General features: G+C 40.6%; 1 protein-coding gene across 7 annotated transcripts in view; it reads left to right on the top strand.

Moving 5' to 3' along the window:
- Positions 1-21377, top strand: part of USP22 (ubiquitin specific peptidase 22) — a 192589-nt gene that overhangs the window by 137907 nt on the left and 33305 nt on the right. For all 7 annotated transcript variants that reach the window (XR_006284233.1, XM_037911665.2, XM_043523781.1 and 4 more), the window contains one exon: positions 20188-20357. Coding sequence is in view for 6 of the 7 variants with exons in the window: in XM_037911665.2 (XP_037767593.1) it covers positions 20188-20357 (170 nt within the window). In the remaining variant the exon portion in view is untranslated. The remainder of the gene's footprint in view (positions 1-20187; positions 20358-21377) is intronic.

Raw genomic sequence — 21377 nt, 5'->3', positions numbered from 1 at the left:
TTTTTGTTAACTCTAATTGATTAGACTAGAGTTTGGGAGACTGCACAGTAAATCAATATCGGTTTATTACAGTCATAAATATTTAACAGCTTTTTTCAGCTGCAGAATTAACTGAATATGTGACCTTAGCTTGGGTTTTATATAATTAGTAATAAACATTGTGAGCTTTAGAAATAACTGTGTTTGTTGTGCCAGTCCCCTTCCCTTGCAACTGGGCACAGATGTTCTCTCTTTGCCTGGCCTAACTGAAACCAACATAGACTGGTTTCAGAGTAGCAGCTGTGTTAGTCTGTATTCGCAAAAAGAAAAGGAGTACTGGTGGCACCTTAGAGACTAACCAATTTATTTGAGCATAAGCTTTCGTGAGCTACAGCTCACTTCATCGGATGCATACAGTGGAAAATACAGTGAGGAGATTTATATACACACAGAACATGAAAAAATGTGTGTTATACACACTGTAAGGAGAGTGATCACTTAAGATGAGCTATTACCAGCAGGAGAGCGGGGGGGGTTAAGGGGGGGGAAGAGAAAACCTTTGGCTGGTAGTACACCTGATCTCATTGGTTTATACACAATCACCATTTTCCCCCTTTACACTATGAGAAATCCTCATTGGCAGAAGACAAATGAGGCAGTCATGATATCATCAGAGCTACACGAATGCTGCATCAGAACTTGTCGGCAGAAGTTGCTCATAGAGCATTTTTCATCCTTTGAAGCCCAGAAGTTGTTACACCTGTAATGTTCCTTTTCTTCTGTCCTGGAAATGTGGTGATTACTCCCAAACCACAGTGCTACTAGCAGCTGGTTAGGTTGCAAAAGGTGCATTGCAGAAGAAGGTTTTATTTTTACTTGTGGTGTTAACTGTATCTTTATGCTATATAAAGATGTCTTTGAAGTTTTTTTTTTTCCCAGAATTATTTTGTTTCCATTAAAAAAAAAAAGTATTGCAGTACTAACAGGTTTTGACAAAATCTGAGTTTTAGGCCGTCTAAATAAATATCACCTCCCTGCTTTAACTGAGTACTCAGAGGACTGCCACTTCTGTTTCCTTTTATTGTTACTTTCTTATTTTACTAGTTTGCTTGTCCTCCAGAGCCAAGACCCACCATTTCTAATGGGAAAGAAAAAAGCAGCTTTTGGAGAAGGGAAGAGTGAAGCTGATATGGAGAGCTAGCAGATAACATGGTCTTGGCTCCCTCTTCTGCTTCCAGTTGTCCAGGTTCTTCCTGGTGAAAAAGTGTCTAGATGCCTTTCCTGAAACTGAGGAAGAGCCACCATAGATCCCTTCTCTAGGGGCCACTGCTACAGAAAGAGGAGAGGAAGTAGAGTGGTGACTCAGGGAATAGGGCTGCCAGCAAACAGGACCTGCCATGAGGAGAAGAACCAGCCCATGGTCCAAGGAGAGCTGCAATCTGGGCAACATTTACAGGAAAGAAGATGCCCAAGTAGCATGGAAGTATGTGCAAGAAGGAGAGAAGAATAGAATGAGTGACAAAATGAATTGCAAAAGTACCAGTGTAATTAATTTTCTTCCCTCCCATCTCCCCATCCCTCCCCCCTCCTCCCCCCGGGGATAAAATGCATATGGCATTAAAGATAGATTTTAAAAAGTAAAATACCTCAGTACTTTCTTATTACTACTTAAACAGGTAAGCAATTGCTGTATTTTCCAAAGGGATGTTTCATAATTGCATATAAGAAAGTAGGTTGATTGGTCAGTCATGAATGGAAGAGAAGTTGCTCTGTTAGACTGTCTTTCTATTAAACTGTTTGAAGGCCCCTGTCTTAGTGAATCAATAAATAGCAAGAGTATTTTAGAGACTTTTTTTTGTTCTGTGTAGAATATTCTCCCAGGACTGTTTGGTGAGGACGTTAGCATTGAAATATGGACTTACCTCAGTTTCCATTTTTGCTGTGGATATCAGTGAGATCCTGGCTTGAATCGTGCATTCAAATTGGTATTTTTCTCTCTTGTGAAGTAAAGAATAGAATGTCATCATATATTAATGTCACAGGTGTGCAGACCTTCTAACATGGGGAAACAGTAATGCCTTGAACAATATGCTACCCACTTCAAATTCTCCAGGGAGTTTTATCGATTAATATTCTCTGGATAACCAAGGTTTAAAAAGAATCCGGTCCTGAAGAATAGCTCTATGTAAATTTAAAGTTTGTCTCTCTCACAAACAGAAGTTGGACCAATAAAAAGAGATTACGTCACCCACCTTGTCTCTCTAATATCCTGGGACTGACACAGCTACAGCTATACTGCATAACTGCAAAGGAACATTGGCATCTGTTCTTGTGTTATATAGTTTAGATATATTTGCATTATCTGCTTCCTTTGTATTTTTGGTACATAAATTTGTGATCAGGGCTAGTACGTGTGCTTGTGTTCAGAGTTCCATGTTGTAGCAGCCACTTGGGGCGTTTTCAGAAAAACACAGTGTGGTTCACTGTGCTGAAAAGAAATCTTAGCCCATCCCCAATAAATAATGAGTATTAAGAATTTAAGCTAGGATTTTTTTTTAATCTTGTGGGTTATCTTTGAGGTATTCTGTACTGTTGAATTTCTTAGATCTGATTGGTTATTACGTGTGGTGTCCATTGTGGCCATCTTTGTGGTATTGCTCAAGTTGTATTTTCAGCAAAGCTTACCACTAACTGATGAGCTGTTGCCCTGGCACACCAGCCCTAAGAAGAAAAAACCTCATAATATAACATCCATTTGACTGTATTCCATGGTTGCTCCCTGAAACAGCCTAGCTCATGGGAAGGATTGCTCAGCATTTCTTTGATTTACTCCATAGTGACCTCTACAATAAATCAGCTGCTGTTTAAATTAAGGAGTAGATTCACTTATCCTATCAAAATCCATCTTGCACCAATCCACCACTGGATGTTTTTATATTTATTTATTTATTTATTTATTTATTTATTTATATATATATATATATATATATATATATATATGAAATGTGTGTAAACTTCTGCAACATACAGATGATGAATTCCTTAATTGCTTAGCACTGCACACTTCTTTCCATTTCTTTATTGGATAAAAAAATTTCTAACTGCTTTTCTTTTGGTTGACAATTCTCCAATGAATTTTAAAAAATTAAAATAATTAAACATTTCTGTTACCAGCCTATGGGTTCTGTCATTAATATACAACAGAGTACCCAATGTGGAAATCCCAGCTCCTGACTGAGACACATTAATTCTGTGGGAAGGCCTTCTTTGATAATAATAGTTAGAGACATGCATTTTTCCTACATAGCTCTGGTTACATCTGCCCTGTGAGCTAGGGGTGTGATTCCTAGTTCCTATAGACATACTTGTGCTATCTCTTATCTGAGCTATCAAACTAAAAATTGTTGTATAGGCGCGGTAGCATGGGCAGCGATGGCATGGACTCGCTGCCCTGAATACATATACATACAGGGTACAGGAGAGAGTGTCCTCAACGTAGCTAGCCAGTGCCGCTGCTGTTGTTCGTGCTATGTGAGCTATGCCACTATTTTTAGCATGCTAGCTCAGATGAGAGCTAGTATGAGTAAGTCTGCAGGAGCTGAGAATCATACCCCCCAACTCATAGTGTAGACATAACCTATGACTGAGAATAAATCAGTTTCTGTATCTGATTGGCTATATTAAGGGTAATCTTTGAATCTCAGATCTGTTTTTAAGGTTTATTTGTAATCAGTAGAAACTGTGGTTCTCTAGCTAGGCTGCCATTGCAGGTTTGCCCTGCTGTGTCTGTAGTTCAGTGCTGTGAAACTACCTTGGCATTGATTTTAATTGAGGATACAGATGGATGCAAGGTCACTGCAGAGCTCCTCCAGCATTGATTTTCAACACTGCCGAAGGCTGTGGAAGTAACTTTCTTCCCCAAGTTCTAGTAGGTAGGTGTCAGAAGGCGACTGTATTGGAGTGCAATAGCCAGTTAAAATTTATGCCTACTGCATCTCTTCAGGTCATCCAGTGACTTTTTTTTTTTTTTTTTTTTTTAATGAGTGGATGCCTCATTGAGACATAACCAGTTATGTTTTTTACAACACGGCCGTAAGGCACATATATATGCCACAAAGTACTATATGTATACAAGGGGCTTAAGCTATGGTTGCTAAAGGAACCTTAACTGAGGTATCTGAATGTTGTGCGTTTAAACTGTCGTTTTAACATGGGCTTTTTCAGACTAAACACTGAGAAATGTGACCTGACCTACATCTAACATTTTTGTGTAGTATTTGATAATCTAAAAGGTTGGGAAATTACTTTCTTTAAAAAATCATGGGAGCAAGAATGACTCTTTAAGAAAAATAAATACATTGTGAAGCATCTGAAAGCTTGCCTCCTTGCAGCTAGTAAGGTCACAGCTTTGCAGTTGCCATGTAAGATACATATCCAGGTTTGTGTGTGCCATCAGTAACTCAGCTTCAGAACAAGTTGCATTTGGTAAATTCAATTAAATGGACTGACTGAGGTCAACTGCAGCTGGCACAGGAGGAAAAATTTATTGTGTTAATTAGGTAAACAAATTGGTAATGAGAATGAAACCCAATTGTTTTTGGTTGGTTGTGACATTTTTAAAACAACTGAGAGCTTTCTATTCTGTTAACTGGTCCATCCATGTGGAAAATCTTACTTCTAGAATCTAACGATATATGTATTTTCCAGGTTAAGCAGCATACCTGAGTCACCCGTATTTTTTCAGGAGGGGAGAGTTCTTTATGTTTTATTACTATCCAGATGCAGTAGATTCCCAGGAGTGTGTGTAGGTGGCACATATCAATTCATGGTGTATATTTATAAATATCTGTGTTTTTTTTTTTCTAGATGGATTTTGATTTAAGATCCTCCATAGCTACCATCTTAATATATTCATTGCGGAATCCTTCCCTCCCTCCTTCCCCCCATACTAGCAAAAGATTTCTATTATGCAATCAGTTATTTCAACCATAACTCAAATAATGGGAAAAAAAAGTTACAGAAAAATTTTCGCATGGTGTTTAAAAATTCAGATAGATGGATTTCATTTTAAAATCCAAATGTTTAGTTTTGACACTGAAATTTGTACTCTTTCCTCTGTGTCTTTTCTAATATAGTTGCTTTGCAGATATTCAGTGTGGAGCAAGTGTGTAATGTTTATGATGCAGCTTGCAGTGTAATGGCTCTAAAATAGTCCTCTAGTTTAGTTTATCTATTATTGGCTCTGGTTCTTCATAGTGTTTCCTATTGACTTGTTCTTCCTTTAAATTCTTCTAGCTTTTACATTAGTTTTCTTCCTCAATAAAGCGCTTATACTTATATTCAAAAGGGAAAATGGACCCATTCCAAATTTAGGAACAGGTCAATGTTTTTTACAGGTAGTGGCCAACCAGCTTTTTTCTTCTCTGTAACTCATCTAATTAAAATACAGGGACACTACCTGTTCAGTTCCCACAGTGCTCTAGAGCTCTTTTGTGAGCTAAGCTTCAGAAGTCAGCTGGAAGTCACAAGTCGGCTCAGAGCAGAAAAATTAATGAAGCTCTTCAGAACTATCTTGTTGGTTTAACAGTTTTGTTTGTTGAGTTAAAAAATGGAAGTGGTGATAGAAGTATATTCGGGTGAGTTTGCACTTAAATGCTGTGCAGAAGAAGTGGGTTACAGGAGGGATTTGAGACGGTTGGAGCCTAGGACAGGGAGATGATTTCAGGGATAAGGAGTGATGACAACATCCACAGGTGAGTGAATCAAGGGAGCAGAACGGGGAGAATAAGCATAGTATAAGCCTTATACTTGACAAGCAAGAGGCTGTTAGTGACTTTTGGGGGAAGGTAATTTCAGTGGACGGCAGAAGGCAGGAGCCCCATTGGAGAGGTTGGATGAAAGTCAAAGGGGAAGGAAGGGACGTGGGCGCGAGAGGCCATAGCTAGAAAGGGCAGTGTGACTGAGTGAAAGCTCCCTATGGATGGGGGAAAGAGCTCAATTGACTGTAGAGCCATTCTGAATGCCTCTTCATCAAATGTTTGAGTACAACACGTGAACGTTTTACTCAGATAACCCTTTAAGGGAGTTTTTCTCGAAGAGCAGTGAAAGAAATGTGTCTTCTGGCTATGAAAAAATGTATGTGTTAAAGGTGTTCTGGCTGACTAGAGATGACTTCATAAAAACGAATCTGCATTTGGTGGTCTCGGTTCATTTACTAGCTGGCAAGTGTCAAAATGATGAAAACCTGCACCATAGTTGATCCTTTTGGCATTCCAGCGAAATGCAAATACTTCCGAGGGATATTTAAATGCAAGCTATTTCATTGCTCCCTTTAAAAAAGTTAAGAGTTACTAAGTTTTGGGCCTAAACTGCCTAACTGTGTCCCGTAACCAGCAATGAGGATCGTTATACATTTCATCACATTGTTCCCATTAGATATAGCGGCAACAGTCTGCAAACAGCCTACTACTTGTGAATGCCTTACTGTGATATATTGAGCAGATAACTCAATATATCAAACTCAGTCCCTGTTTTTTTCTTTTTTCTAAAAATATGGAACGCTTCATGAATTTGCGTGTCCAAGGAAGTAGCAACAGCCGAAGGAAGTTACTGAAACTCATCAGTTGCATTGCACAAGCCCAGCATCATAATAGATTTGGGTGATGCAAAACACTAACAATCATACAACTTGGTAGATGCTGCCTCTAACTTGATGACACGTAATAAGAATGAAGAGACATTTAATTGTCTTCATCGGAGCACACACAATCCAAAGGACACAGCTGCTGCTCTTGCTAAAATAGAAAGCATGGGATCCTAAGAGCCGAAGTCTGTTAAATTTTAATTTGGCTTCCTATCTTGGATATGTGCATTGTTCTTCCATGGCACTGTAAGAAGAATGGGAGATGAGTGTACTTAGATTAGGTTTAATCAAGTAGTGATAATGAGAGATGGATGTTTTCTTGCAACCTGGAGCACATTAGGAATTAGAAACACAGGTAGTGCCATATCATTTCAGGCCAAAGGTCCAGTTACTGGTATGCAGTCTCTCAGTAGCCCATAACAAGCACTTCTGAGAAGAATATAAGATTCCCCATAGCAGCTGATTAGGCAATAGTATGCTTGTGGGAAAGATTATTCCTGACTTCAAGCAGTTAGTACTTATTTTATATCCTGAAGCATGAAGATTGATACCCATATAAACTTTTATTCTAGATAGTCTAGACATTTTATAGAGAATTCTTATGTGAAGCCTAGTAAGGTCTGTCCTTCATAATCTTGTGGCTGTGAGTTATTTACAGTTTAATGACTCATTGGGTAAAGTATGTTATAAATTAGTTGCCATGTAATTTAGTTGAATATTCCCTTGTTTTTGTATTATAGCACAAGATATAATATGAGCTCCTGATTGACTTTTTCTAGACTGTTCATTATTTTTATATACCGCTATCTTGCCATCGCTTACTCATCTTCCCAACTAAATTATCTTAATCTTTTTAATCTCTTGTATGGAAATATTTCCAAGACTCAAATCCATTGCCCTTTTTTAGTTCCTTTTCTATCTAGTGCTGTATCCTTTTAAAGATGCAATGACCAAAACTGAACAGAGTACAAGGTTTTGTATAATATTTTTAGTTTTAGTTTCTTGCTTCGGCCTTATTTTCTTGTTTGTATTTGGGACTGCCATTGCACATTGATCTAATGTCTTCAGAGAGCAGTCCTCAAAGATGTTTCGGTCATCTTTTTCTGAACTTTCACGGTTGGTTTATAACTCATAAGCATCTCTGCGTAGTTCATATTGTTCCTTCTGGCATAAACTTCCTTGTACTTGTCCATGTTGAGTTTCATCTGCCATTCAGATCACCTGTCTTTGTTAGATCCTTTTGGAGTTCCCTTGAAACATGTTTAGGCCTTACTAATCTAAACAGTTCAGACATCTATAAACTTTTCCATCTCATTGTTCATTGCCACTCTTCTTCGAGTTCACTAATATGCTAACTAACACCAGTCATAGTGTAAATGTTTGGGGCAACCCTGTTAACTTTCTTTCATGTTGAAAATTGACCATTTATTGGCCTGAACTCCGTTTTCTGTATTGTAACCAGTTTCTGAGCTGACAGAATTTATTAATTTCTTTACTTACCTTTTATGAGCGATCATTTGGGCATTGTTTACTGCCCTTTCTCTGTCTTCTCTGTGATACCACCACCACCAGCTAGCTCAACACATAACCTGTGGGTGCAGGAGAGATCAGCTGGTAGATGACTGGCCCAGCAAGATGCAGGGGTTAGGCAACAACCATGATGCTGCTCCTGGCTGCCTGTTCTGCGGACTAGGTAATGGATATGCCCCTTCGACTGACAAATGTGGTTTGTGTCCCCCAGGGACCCAGGTCTGCAGAAGAATGGAACTGGCTTTAAGCTGCGTCTAGGCCACAGCAAATTCACGTTGAGATTATTTTTAGATGTCTTTAACCTTACTCTGAATAGGAAATAACTGCCCTCCTGCTATGGCTTACCTTCTGTCTGCAGGGCATTTTTGCATGGTTGCAGGTCACTTTACAGATAAATTGGCTTACAGTTAATAACAGCCTGATATTAATAGATGTTGCAGGTTTCGTGTGTAGATCTTTGTGGACTCACAATTTGAAACTTAATTCTTTTGCACATTTGCCAGTAAGAGGAAATTACCTACCCCTGTATTATACAGACATCATTTGTCTTGTATTTTATTCCTTACAACTACAAAATCCAAAAGTTCAGTTATCCAGATGTTGTTAAATATAATTTACATAGCTTGCATGTCCAACAGTTCAATTTTGCCTGTTAAGGTGGCACTTGTTCGAGGTGTTGTGGGTTGTTTTTTTTCCCCCCTGCTCTGGCAGGCTACAGAACAACACAATATTTTGTGGGGGGGTGGGTCTCTGAATTTCTTAAGCATACGTGAAAGGAAAAATATTCTCCCAGATTTCCATTTCACCTCTGTTCCTCCAATGAGCATTCTGGTATCCTACTGGTTGATGCAGGCTTTCTCCTCATAAAGCACCACAGTACAGTCCATTGGCTCGTGTTTCAGTTCAGCAACATACCAGGTCACACAAATGTCTTCTATCTTCTCTCTCCCCCATCAAAGCTTTGTGGATTTCTTGTTGTTAGTGAAGCTCAGCTCTTACCTGGCTCTTTTGGAAGAGTGCCCTCATTTAACTATGCAATTCCTGACCTGACCAGGAGCAATGACAGTTAGTCCTACCATCTGGGAAAGCATGAAGAAGTTAAACTTACTGTTAACTTACAACAAGCACAGATCCAATATATTTCACTCTAACTACCTACCTTCATACACAGGGGAAGGAGAGAATTGGTTTCTCAAAGCAGTCAGAGTGTTTTTAAGATTTGAAATATATATTGTATGTCAATTTGCAGTTTTACTGGCACTGCTGATTTTTGTGATGTAAAAAAATACAGCATCCATCTTGATGATGATAATACATTTTGAAATGTAAAGAGGGCATGAAATCTAATAATAATTCCTGGTGGTTATTGTTTCCCTGAAATAATAAATTACTCTTCCTCCCTCATCTCTCCAAAAGCAGGTGACTTACGATGTTGGCAGAACTCAGTAGAATCTCAGAATTAATTGCGGGGAATTTCCACATCAAAATATGGGCTGCTGTTTGCAGAAGCCTCCTGTTAGAAGTATAAACTGAGTAATATAAATAGTGGTGATAAACAAATTCAGCATCCTAACTGTACCTGCATAAGAGAGATTTGTATTTGCATTTAAAGAAGGTAACTAGTGCACCTTTCCAGACACCAGGCATCTGCAGAAACCACTTTTCCTTACAGCAGACTGTTAAGGTGTTTGTTCTCTTGAAATAATTAGAAGAAGAAGGTGAGTCGCTGATTTAGTCTAGAGGCTTGTGGTTGAATATTTTTTTTAAACTTGGCTGTGGTGAAATTTTTACTATAGCTCTGTGTTAAACTAAATTAATTCCCAGCAGTCATCTTCTAGTTTGCGCACAAACCCATGCTACAAGAAATCTTAGATACAAATCTACTCTAACTTGATTCTCAACTTCTTTTGCTAAGCATCTCTTTTCCTAGCCACAGTGTGCAGAATTCCTTCTGCCCACAGCGGCCTTGTTAAGTGACCATTAAACACAAAGAGGGAGAAATGACTTCTCTTATGGTTAAGGCACTGAACTGGAGATCAGGAGAGAGTGTTCCATTTCCAGCTTTGCCACAGACTTCCTGTGTGATTTGGACCTGTGTGCCATTTTGCACAAGGGGATAATAACCCTCCCTGCCTCACAGGGGTCTTGAGAGGGTACAGTAAATTAAAAAAAAAAAAAAAATACTTGGGAGGTGCTCAGGTACTACTACTGTGATTGGCGCGTTGTAAGTACTTACAACCACAGTAGGCCCTCTCAAAAGGAACACACCAGCCTAAACAATGAAGAAGTAGAAGCATCCAGACAACATTTTAGAAGCTGCAGAATTAATCAAAAATGCATGATGTTGGTTAGGTTTTGACAGCCAAAATGACCACTAATTTCACAAAAGGTCATGCTCTTTCCTGTGTAGGCTTACGTGCCAGTCATTCAATGAATTTCTAGTTTCTGTAGCATGCCCCAACAGAGAGCACTGTGTTGTAGCAACCAGGCAAGGTACTAACAAACTTCAACAGGACTTTATTTTTAAAGTGGAAACCTCTTTACCAAGCTGCTGTTGCACCCTCGGTAGCTCTCACTCCACCTCCTCAACTCCCCCCCCTTTCCTGTTTCTTATCCTTTCAGACTCCCAACAGTCAGTGCTCCCAATTCTAATAATTACAAGCAGCATCTAAACACCACATTCCCTCCTCTCTTAAGAAACTCTCCCAATTAAAATAAACATTGTTGTTCTAACCACAGGAAAAAATATGAAACAAGACACTATACTGTTGGCAGAAATATTACACTGAAAACACTGTAGATACTACATAACATAGTCTCTAGTCCAGACAGGTGGTCGTCTGGGTCTGACAGGCCATCTCTCAAGCCCCGGTTCCAGTGCAATGTCTTGTTGTGTTGATACTACGGTGAAGTCATCCAATGCAGACTGGGTGTTGGCATAATCTCCACTTGGTGCATAGGCAGGTGCAAGATAAGAAGCATTCCATACCCGCCCATCAGAAAGTCGATAGGTGTAAGGTCCCTTCTTCTCTATGATTTTAAGAGAAGCTGTGAATTTATGGTCCCCTTTGCATAAAATTCCAGGTTTTTGTATTCTAACGAAGGAACCACAGTCAAACTTCAGTTCCTTAGCACCCCGCCACTTGTCTGTGAAAGCCTTAGACTTTGCTTAGTTCTGTTCAACTGTTTTTCTCACATCATCTTCGGTTGGGGCATCAGGTCTCACCTTTAACAATCCAGCAATGTTCAGTTTAGTATTCATCTGTTTCCCATGCAGTAACTCTGCTGGTGATCTTTGCATTGTGGCATGTCGTGTAGCCCGGTATGCTTGCGAGAAATCAGTAGTGACGTTTATCCACAACTGCCCTTCCAGTTTAGCCGTTTGCAAACTCTCTTTCAAACTTCTGTTAAACCGTTCGATTTCCCCATTTTCTTGAAGGTAATATAGGGATGACCTTCTGTGTAAAATGTTCCTCTGTGCTAGAAAAGTTTCAAACTCCAGGGAAGTAAATTGACTACCATTATCTGAAACCAGTTCTTTGGGGTTACCTTTCCTGCTAAAAACTGAAGAGAGGAACTTAACTACTGTAGCAGAAGAGATTTGTGATGTAAACGCTATCTCAGGCCATTTACTGAAATAGTCTATTAAAGTGATGGCATAACGGCAGTCACTTGGAGCAGTATCAAAGGGTCCTACAGTGTCAATCGCCACTTTTTCCCATGCAGATTCAGGAAGAGGAACAGGCTGTAATGGAGGGGTAAGTGTCACTGCTGTCTTATCATGCATTTGGCAAGTGACACAGGATTTTGAGTGCTTCAGTTTGAGAGTCCATCCCTGGCCACCAATACAGATCCCGTAGTCATTATTTGGTTCTGACAGTTCCTTTATGAGTATCGTGTGCCAGGTTTATGAGTTTTGACTGTAATTCTTCTGGCACAAATAGCCGGTGTGTACCTCATAGCACATTGCCATCAAGCAAAGAAAGTTCATCCCAAACTCTAAAATAAGGCAGCAAAATTGGGTCAAGGTTTTTAGGGTTACTGGGCCATCTCTTTGTCAGAAATTCCCGTAGTTTTTGTTGAATTGCACACACTGAACAAGCAGCTTGAAATTGTTCTTTTGTAACTGCAGTAAGATGCTTGTAATAAGCACAACTACTACATCCTCATCCTCCGGTGGACCATCTGGTGACGGCAAAGGCAGGCGAGAAAGGCAATCAGCAACCACATTTTGGTTTCCAGGCTTATATTCCAGTTCCTAATTGAAAGAGAGTAGTCTTGCAGACCATCTAGCAATACAATATCCTGCTCTTCCAAGTCCTTTCATGGTGAGCAACATCGTCAAAGGGCTGTGGTCTGTGCGCAACTTGAACGTGCGGCCCCACAGGTAAGTTCTCCATTTTTCAGTAGCCCAGACACAAGCAAGTGCTTCTTTTTCAACTGTAGAATATTTCCTCTCAGCATTACTTAGTGTCCTTGAAGCAAATGCAACAGTCCTCTCTGTGTTGTCCTCATGAAGTTGTGTGAGGACAGCCCCAAGTCCGTAATCAGAAGCATCAGTAGTTACAATTGTGGGCAATGCAGGAGTGAATAGTGCAAGTACTGGACTATGTTCGATCAAGTCTTTCACCGTTTTGAAACTAGCTTGTGCGTCTGTTGTCCACACTAAGGTTGAACTTCTCCGTAGTAATTCTCGTAACGGTTCAATGACAGAAGCATAATTGAGAATGAATTTTGCGTACCAGGAGGTAAGACCCAAGAAGGAACATAAGGTTGCAAATCTGTTGGAGGAGCAGCATTTGAAATTGCCAGGATATGATCTGGATCAGGTTTTAGTCCAGCCTGTGAAATTGTATGCCCCAGAAAGGAGAGTTCAGTTTGTCTAAATTTGCATTTGGACTTATTGAGCTTGAGGCCTGCTTTGCTGATGCAGTTTAGTACAGACTGCTGGTTGTCATGCTTCTCAGAAGTATTTCCAAACACGATAATATCATCCAGATAGCACTGAACTCCATGTTGATTCTTCAGAATCAATGACATCATTTTTTGGAAGGCACTTGGGGCAGATGCGAAACTGTATGGAACACGTTTAAAACGAAATAGTCCCTCATGTATAATAAATGCTGTGAGGTCTCTGTTATCGTCATGCAACATAACCTGGTAGTACGTGGTCTGCAAATCAAGAGTAAAAAACATCTTTGCTCTACGGAGTTCTGCAAATACTTTTTCTATGTGAGGAAGAGGATGGCTGTCAATCACAGTAGCTTTATTTGGCTCCCTTAAGTCAACACAAAGGTGAATGCCTCCACCCTTCTTCTGTGTCCCTACTATCGGTGAAACCCATTCCGAGGAGTCAATCTCTTCAATATTGTCCTTTTGAACAAGTTTTCTAAGTTCCCCTGAAACAGCACCCTGGACTGAAAATGGTAAGCGCCGTAACTTCTGTCTTGCAGGCATCACATTATTCCACATTTTAACTTTATGCAGAAACGCATAAGCACAGCCGAGTTTCTCCTCAACCTGGTGTTGGGTCCCATCTGAAACTGGTGTGTGTACCGCAAGAGTGCTTTGCTGAGGAAGATCAATTCGTCCATTAACTACCCTGAGATTTAAAGCAGCCAATAAATCTCTGCCAAGGATAGGAGTGCCTTTGTGGACAATGTAGAACTCTGCAGTTACACAGCAATCACCAAAAGTAACTATTGCTGGCAGGCAGCCATGTACTGGAATATGGTTTTTCAAATAGCACACCAGTGAAGTTTGGGCTCAGTAAGAGGCAAATGGATGGAATCAGGTAGTATAGATACTGCTGAGCCAGTGTCCAACATTAGCTGAATAGAGTGTGGTTTGCCTGAGGGTATGGGGGAAACATTTACAGTGCACTTTATTTGTTCTGGAATATGTGCAGTAGTGCTTTTGTCCACACTCAGCACAGTAACATCTGGTATTGTAACTGCATGCACCTGTTGATTTGAACTGGCTGCTGTGACATACTTTAGCAAAATGCCCAATATTTTTGCAATGATTGCACTGAACTACTTTTGCCGGACATCCTGTATAGCTTGCAAGGTGTTGTGGGGATCCACAGCGAAAGCATGCTTTTACTGTATTTTGAATTTGCTGGTTCGGTGGTTTTCCATTAGTTTTCCTCTTGTAATCGTTTGTCTGCAGTGATAGTGAACTTTACTGCAAAGGAGTCACAGCCTGGACTGTGCCTCCTGTATCCATGCTCATTATTTTGGCTTCAGCTGTAGCTGACTCAATCTGAGTAGCAATGGTTATTGCTTTTTCTAGTGTAAGTTTTGGTTCTAGAAGTAAGCGTTCTCTTACATGAAGCATGGTTGTTCTCTCAATGAGCTGGTCTCTAATCATCTCATCTGCCATATTCCCAAAGTCACAAGTTACAATCAGACTCCTCAGGGAAGCAATATACTGCATTATAGTCTCCCCTGTTTTCTGCTCACGCTGGTGAAATCTGTAGCGATTAGCTACTACATTCACTTTTGGCACAAAAAGGTTCTTTAATGCAGTGAGTGCAGTCTCATATTTATCATCTGCAAGGGGAAAAGTGTAAAATGTACGCTGCCCTTCTGCTCCAAGGCAGTGGATTAGCAGAGCATGCTTTCTTACTTCAGAAATCTCTGTAGCAGTGATTACAAACAGATAAGTCTCAAACATATGGATCCAGGTAGTAAAAGCAATTGGAGGCTCACCTGGGCTTTGCAGAAAGGGTGCAGGTGGGTTCTGAGGCAGAAGATCCATCCTCGTCGCCAAAATGTTGTAGCAACCAGGCAAGGTAGTAACAGACTTCAACAGGACTTTATTTTTAAAGTGGAAACCTCTTTACCAAGCTGCTGCTGCACCCTCGGTAGCTCTCACTCCGCCTCCTCAACTCCCCCCCCTCCCCTTTCCTGTTCCCTGTCCTTTCAAAAAGAAAAGGAATACTTGTGGCACCTTAGAGACTAACCAATTTATTTGAGCATAAGCTTTCGTGAGCTACAGCTCACTTTATCGGATGCACAAATCCAGGTTTTCTCCCCACCCTCCTGCTGGAAATGGCCCACCTTGATTATCATACACATTGTAAGGAGAGTGATCACTTTAGATAAGCTATTACCAGCAGGAGAGTGGGGTGGGGGGAGAGAAAACCTTTTGTAGTGATAAACACCCATTTGTTCATGGTTTGTGTGTATAAAAACAAACATCTTCTGTATTTTCCACAGTATGCATCCGATGAAGTGAGCTGTAGATCACGAAAGCTTATGCTCGAATAAATTGGTTAGTCTCTAAGGTGCCACAAGTACTCCTTTTCTTTTTGCGAATACAGACTAACACAGCTGTTACTCTGAAACCTGTCCTTTCAGACTCCCAACAGCCAGTGCTCCCAATACTAATAATTACAAGCAGCATCGAAACACCACACACTGGTTTACTGATTCCCTCTTCAGATTCTGTGAAAATGATTTTATCCCATTAATCGTATCAACCACCGTTAGCACAGATAACATGTCTGCTGGCATGGTGGGACATAGTAACAGGTGCCTCAGCCTCCACTTCAGTTCAAGCCACATGATTGCTTATCTGGTCTGGTAATATATTGTCTGCACCTGAAACAAACACAGTGTGGGGAAGAGGTGGGAGTGGCAGAGGAAAGCCTGTGAGTTCTTTGCTACTAAGTAGTAGGCAGAGTGTCCCTGAAATGGAGCTTCAGGAAGATGTATAGTAATGATATTGCACTTGTCATTGCATGGATGTAGTCTGGAAGGCCCATCGTGGGTGGCCAATTGTGTTTTCTGGAAACTTTCATTGCCAAGTCCTCCTGTTTATTTTCAGGGATGACCTTTGGATCACTTTCTCAAGCATTTCTGCAGGCACTTTCTTTACTTGTATTGGCTTCCAAAATTATTTGAAAGAGCTTCAAGAAGCCACTGATGCCAGGCAGAGAACTAAGTTATTCATGCTAATGTAACTGCACAGGAGCCTGTACTTAAACTTCACACTTTCAGACTCTCCAATTTGAGCTTCTTATAGGTTTCAGCATGGTACCTCTTTGTCAGGATGGCCTGTCCTCTGGTCTTGACATATCTGCCCAGAAACTGGTATCAAGAATGATGGTCACAAATTATGCCTTAACCAGAAAGCATGTTAAAGGCTTGATTGGATGTGCAATGCTTGTGGATTCATAGCTTTGCTTCGGCTGTGGTCCTCCTTTCAAATGCTATCAATCCAGTGCTGGTCTGCACAGTTGCTGATCTCTCAGTAGTGAAACCCTTGCTGTTTTATGTTACCTGTATATGTGGGCATGAACAACCAGTGTTCTGATTCTCCACACATTCTTGCGAAGTATACAGTAACGCAATGTTGTAGGTCTCTCAACAACAAGCAATTTTTTAAAAATATGTTGATGGAAGAAGAGTGAAGAACTACAGATTACTAAGATAAAGCAAGTGGTTAGCCACCCAATTTTGAGAACAAAGGAAAAAGGGATATATACATTTCTCAGATGCACATGCTCAAGGTGTTGAAGATCTAGCTTCCCTGCTACTAGCTTCATTCATACCAAGCCTGTCCATTATGTAACGGACCACTAAAAAGAGACACATGCTGTATGGTGCCGAAGAGTGGCCACACCGTTTTTTTCCTGTGTTTGCATTTGTACCATGCATTACGGTATGCCTGTTTCACAGTGGTATTATTCATTTATTTCCAATTCTTCCTTTCTCCAACAGTAAGATTAAAAAGGAAATCAATGCCATTATACAGAATGAGCTCACCACCCAGAACACAAAGGTCTGTGCCTATAATATGTATTGTACATCTTCAGTGTCTGCATTTCTCAAGTCCACTCCAGAGACAGTGCACCACAAGCATGAATGGAAACACAGAAAGCTAAGGTACTGTAAAATACATCAAAGAGTCTGCACAACACAGCAGCCAGTTATATTAGCTCAAAGTTGAATACCATGGGCAGTCTTAACAAATGTATCCACTCCTTCCTACAGGCATGGTCCTATGGTCAGACACTGATGATGAAGAATGGTTGCCCCAAGCAAGAACGGATGATGCAGTAGAGGTTTCTGGATTTATTCTTCTTCTAACGCTATGAAGCATGCTAAACATATTGCCATGTATTTTAGTCAGCTTAGACATCACAAAACAAGTCACTAAAATTCTTGGGACAGATTATAAGGAGAGGCAGAAGCCCTTCTTTGATTTTTTTTTTTTTTTTTTTTTTTTTTAAATGGCCCGGGTACAGCATAAGGCATCTCTGTACTAAGACAGTCTTTCGTTTTATACTACCTGTTACATCTTCAACAAATCATTTTTTCTTTTTCAGGAATTACAAACAGGAGTATTTTGAACCAAGTCCCAGCCATAGTTTACCCTATGTACATAAAATTTGATAGTGTTTTTCCAAGGTAAGGATGCTGTAATCATTACAGAAGAACATTGATCTGTGGTGCAGTATCTTACCTCTCATTCAATGCACTGTACTATTTATTTTCAGAAAACAACTCAAATCATACTGTGGCTGCTACGTTCATTGCTGCCTGAGGGCTACACTGAGTATGCACCCCAGCCAAGTAAGTTCACATCTTTTTCTACAAATCTCCATTTGCAGAGTGTTCATTAGGGTCAGGGGTATCTAAATTTCAGCACTATCTGTGTGTGTTACAGGTCGTCATATCTCAACTCAGTCAAGCTATTGTGGCTCCATATGAAGCACCACGTTCGGACGCATGCAAAACTGACATCAAAAGAATTTGTGCAACCATGTAGAGAGTAACCAAGCCAGCCTTCTGAATAGGGAAATCTGCAGCTTGTCTTCTGGTGACCATCTTGAAGAAGGTGCTGCCTGTGATATAGCAAAGCAAGGTTCAGCCAGAGGCATGTAATATACTGTGCTCAATAAATGAATTCAAAAAAGTTGTCTATACTGTTTACCCTTATTTGGGAGCACTAAATCAGACACCAGAAACAAAAGTAATAGGATATAAATACCTAGGTGCAATACATTTTTTCTACTAAATAGAGAGAGCCTCCGGGGATCCTGTCACAGTCTTCTGTACAGCACAGACTTAGTTTCAGTTCTGTCACTAATTATAGGGGCTAATGTTTGAAAGGGAAAACGGAAAGAGACTTTCTCATGCTTAGACAAGCACTGCTGCTCAGACAGACAAGTGCTAAATATCCCCTACCAGGGATTTCCCAGGGCCTCAGTCTTTGCACAGCGAATAGTTAGTTCTAATCTAGTGATAACAGGAGGGGCTAGGAAAGCACTGTTGATCAAAGACAATTACTTTTACCCCAGCATGAATATCTCTGTATCTCGACATGATGCACAGAGACGTGTGAGCTAGTCAGAGGATTGTGCTGTCTGCAGCATCATACTATACTTCAGTGTGCTACGACAAATTAACTATTTAACAAATTGCTAATGTGGCTCATTCAGCTGCTCTGCCTCCCAGCGTGATGATAAAACAAGTGATTACAGTGTTCTTCCTGCCTGACAGAAATTACTGTAATGTAAATGGAAAACTTTATGCGCTGCACTACAGAATAAACAGAAGCAACAGGATGCTGGAGGGGCAGGGCAGTGTCATATTGCTTGCTGAAGGGATGATTTAGGAGAGCTGTGTATCCATCACCTAAATTCAATATGCAGTTCAACACAGTAATGTCTACAGTAACCTAGCAACAGGACCACATGCCCCTCCTGGTGAAGGAAGCTAAAAGGCTTTTTGAGCACTATCTGGTGTATTGCAAGAGAACTGCAGCATTTTTCATCACCTCCGCATTGCCATCTGGTGTCTTTTCATGGAATGGCAGGAAAATTCTCCAGTTCTGGCAGATCATTTCTTCTCGGGTTTGCAGTGCCTCCAACAGCTCCATTTATATTGCACAAGAGGAACTGCGTTCATTTTACCTGTCACTAATATCAGTAGTATGGAGGGATCTACCAGTGCATTTTCTTTTGTTTTGTGGTAGTGTCTTTGAGGATCATTGTATATTTAAAATAATCATGTTCATCCTCATGATGCTTTTCTTTCTGGCTCACAACTACTTCATAGAGGTGGTTGTGTCAGAATCCTGGGGACAAACACAAGGAGCTGAGCTTGATTTTCTTCTCAAATGAGCTTTGCAAACAACTGAAAAGTGTTCCCCATTTGTGGCCTCTTCATGGTGTGCAACAAAGGGTGTTTTCTTTAAGCATCTTGGCTTTCATGCACAAGATACTATCTCTGGGCATTATAGGGCTTAACCACATTTGGCTTCTGTGGGGTTGAACTCAGACCTCTGTGCTGTTAATTAATGTTCACTTGTGTTTTATTTGAGCTAAGTTATGTAGCAACATCCTTAGAATCTTTTACTGAATTTAAAGGTGCTGTGTTCAGACCCAAACTCTGTAAAATCAGCACTGTTATAAACTAGGCCTAATGGCTTGGGTACAGTCTGCCACCATCAACACCACCCCCTCATCTGCACAGTAGGGTAGGAAAAACAACCACCTTCTGGTGATCTACGATGTGTTTCGGACAAGAAAATTGTTATTGCAAGATAAAATGGTGCATAATAAAATTACAAAAGCATCTTTTGGCCTAGTGCCCTACATGAAGAAAACCTTTTGTGTTACGCTGTGAATATTTGTATTTGCTTCGGTTGATCAACATTATGGCATGTTGACAAAATGTGTCTTTCTAGGTGTCCGGAGCATGCCTGTTACCATACTCTTTAACCATTAGCTTCTTTGATCAGTAACACAAGCGACAATTCAGTTTTCTGTTTGTGGGGTTTTGTTTTGTCCCTAGCCCCACAAAACCCGCATTGCAAAAAAATGTTGTAAACTTGTAGAACTTTCTGGTTTACTGCTGGCTCAATTAGTCATAAATTCTTACAGGATATAAAATCTTCTAAGATGTTGGGGGGGCAGCGTTTTGAATATATCAAAAGATGCAAATGACTGAAATGCTCAGTTTTGTTCTGTTTTTAACTCAGCAGTACTTATATTTATCCTTCCCTTTCTGTCTTTATAGGTCTACGAGGGCTAATCAATCTTGGGAACACATGTTTTATGAACTGTATTGTCCAAGCACTTACCCACACTCCACTACTGCGAGATTTCTTCCTCTCCGACAGGCACAAATGTGAAATGCAAAGTCCCAGCTCATGTCTGGTCTGTGAAATGTCTACACTTTTTCAGGAGGTGAGTGCTGTTCACCACTACAGCAGCACCCTGTAACTTTCCACAACTCTTCTTATGCAGAGAGGCATCATAAATAAATTCTGTTGACATTATCAGATGGCAAAATACAGTGATAAAAAGGAAATGTGAATTTATTGTCAACGAATAATTGAGTGCAGTCCTGTGGTCCTTATTCAGGCAAAGCGGCCACTGAAGTCATCTGGAGTTGTCTGAGTAAGGACCCAGTATGAAACCTCGTAAGAGCACTGTTAAAGCTGAGAGTGCATCTTATTTATAAGGTCCAAGGTCTAACTGAGGGATCTGTAACAGGCGGAGAGGAGAGTGAGCGAAACTACAGTATGTACCATTGTAGTTTAAGGCACTGGGTTACATTAGTTAGTGTAAATACTGTAAGGATCTTAATTGTGTGTGTTCTTTCCTTTAAAAACATTTGCTAGCCTCTCCTATACCAAAACACAATAATTGCAGGAGGATAATCGGAAGCAACCATGTTGGTACAGTATGTACACTGTGTACATGCATAGGCGCCAACTCCATGGGTGCTCTGGGGTTCAAGCACCCACCGAAAAAAATAGCCAGTGCTCAGCACCCACAGGGCCAGATGAATCTTCTGTGGGCTCCACCCCTGCTCGGCCTCTTCCCCAGAGGCCCCGCCCTTTTCCAGCCTCTTCCCCCGAGACCCCTCCCACCGCTTGCATGGGGGGAAGGGGGCACGCAAGGGAGCACCCAGCAGCAAAAACAAAGGCCAGTCCCTTTTTGTACATTACTCTTTCCCTTTGTTCAGCAAGATACCTGGCTTTGCGGTATGCCTTTCTGAAGTTTCCACCTCCTCTCTGTAGGCTTTTGCTGCATGATAGACATTGAAAGATTTTTACTTTGTGAGTCACTGTGTTGAAGGTACTTTTGCAGTCTTATTTCTGACTCAGAAATATAAGGCCACATGACAGGATTGTAGGTGACTTTGATTTTAGGTTTTAAGATGAACTTTCTTTGTCTGCCCTTTGGTTTTTACCCCTGCAT

The sequence above is a fragment of the Chelonia mydas genome, chromosome 10, assembly GCF_015237465.2.
Source record: "Chelonia mydas isolate rCheMyd1 chromosome 10, rCheMyd1.pri.v2, whole genome shotgun sequence".
Taxonomy (NCBI): domain Eukaryota; kingdom Metazoa; phylum Chordata; order Testudines; family Cheloniidae; genus Chelonia; species Chelonia mydas.
The sequence above is the reverse complement of the archived record's forward strand: the minus strand, read 5'-3'. Positions and strand labels throughout refer to the sequence as shown.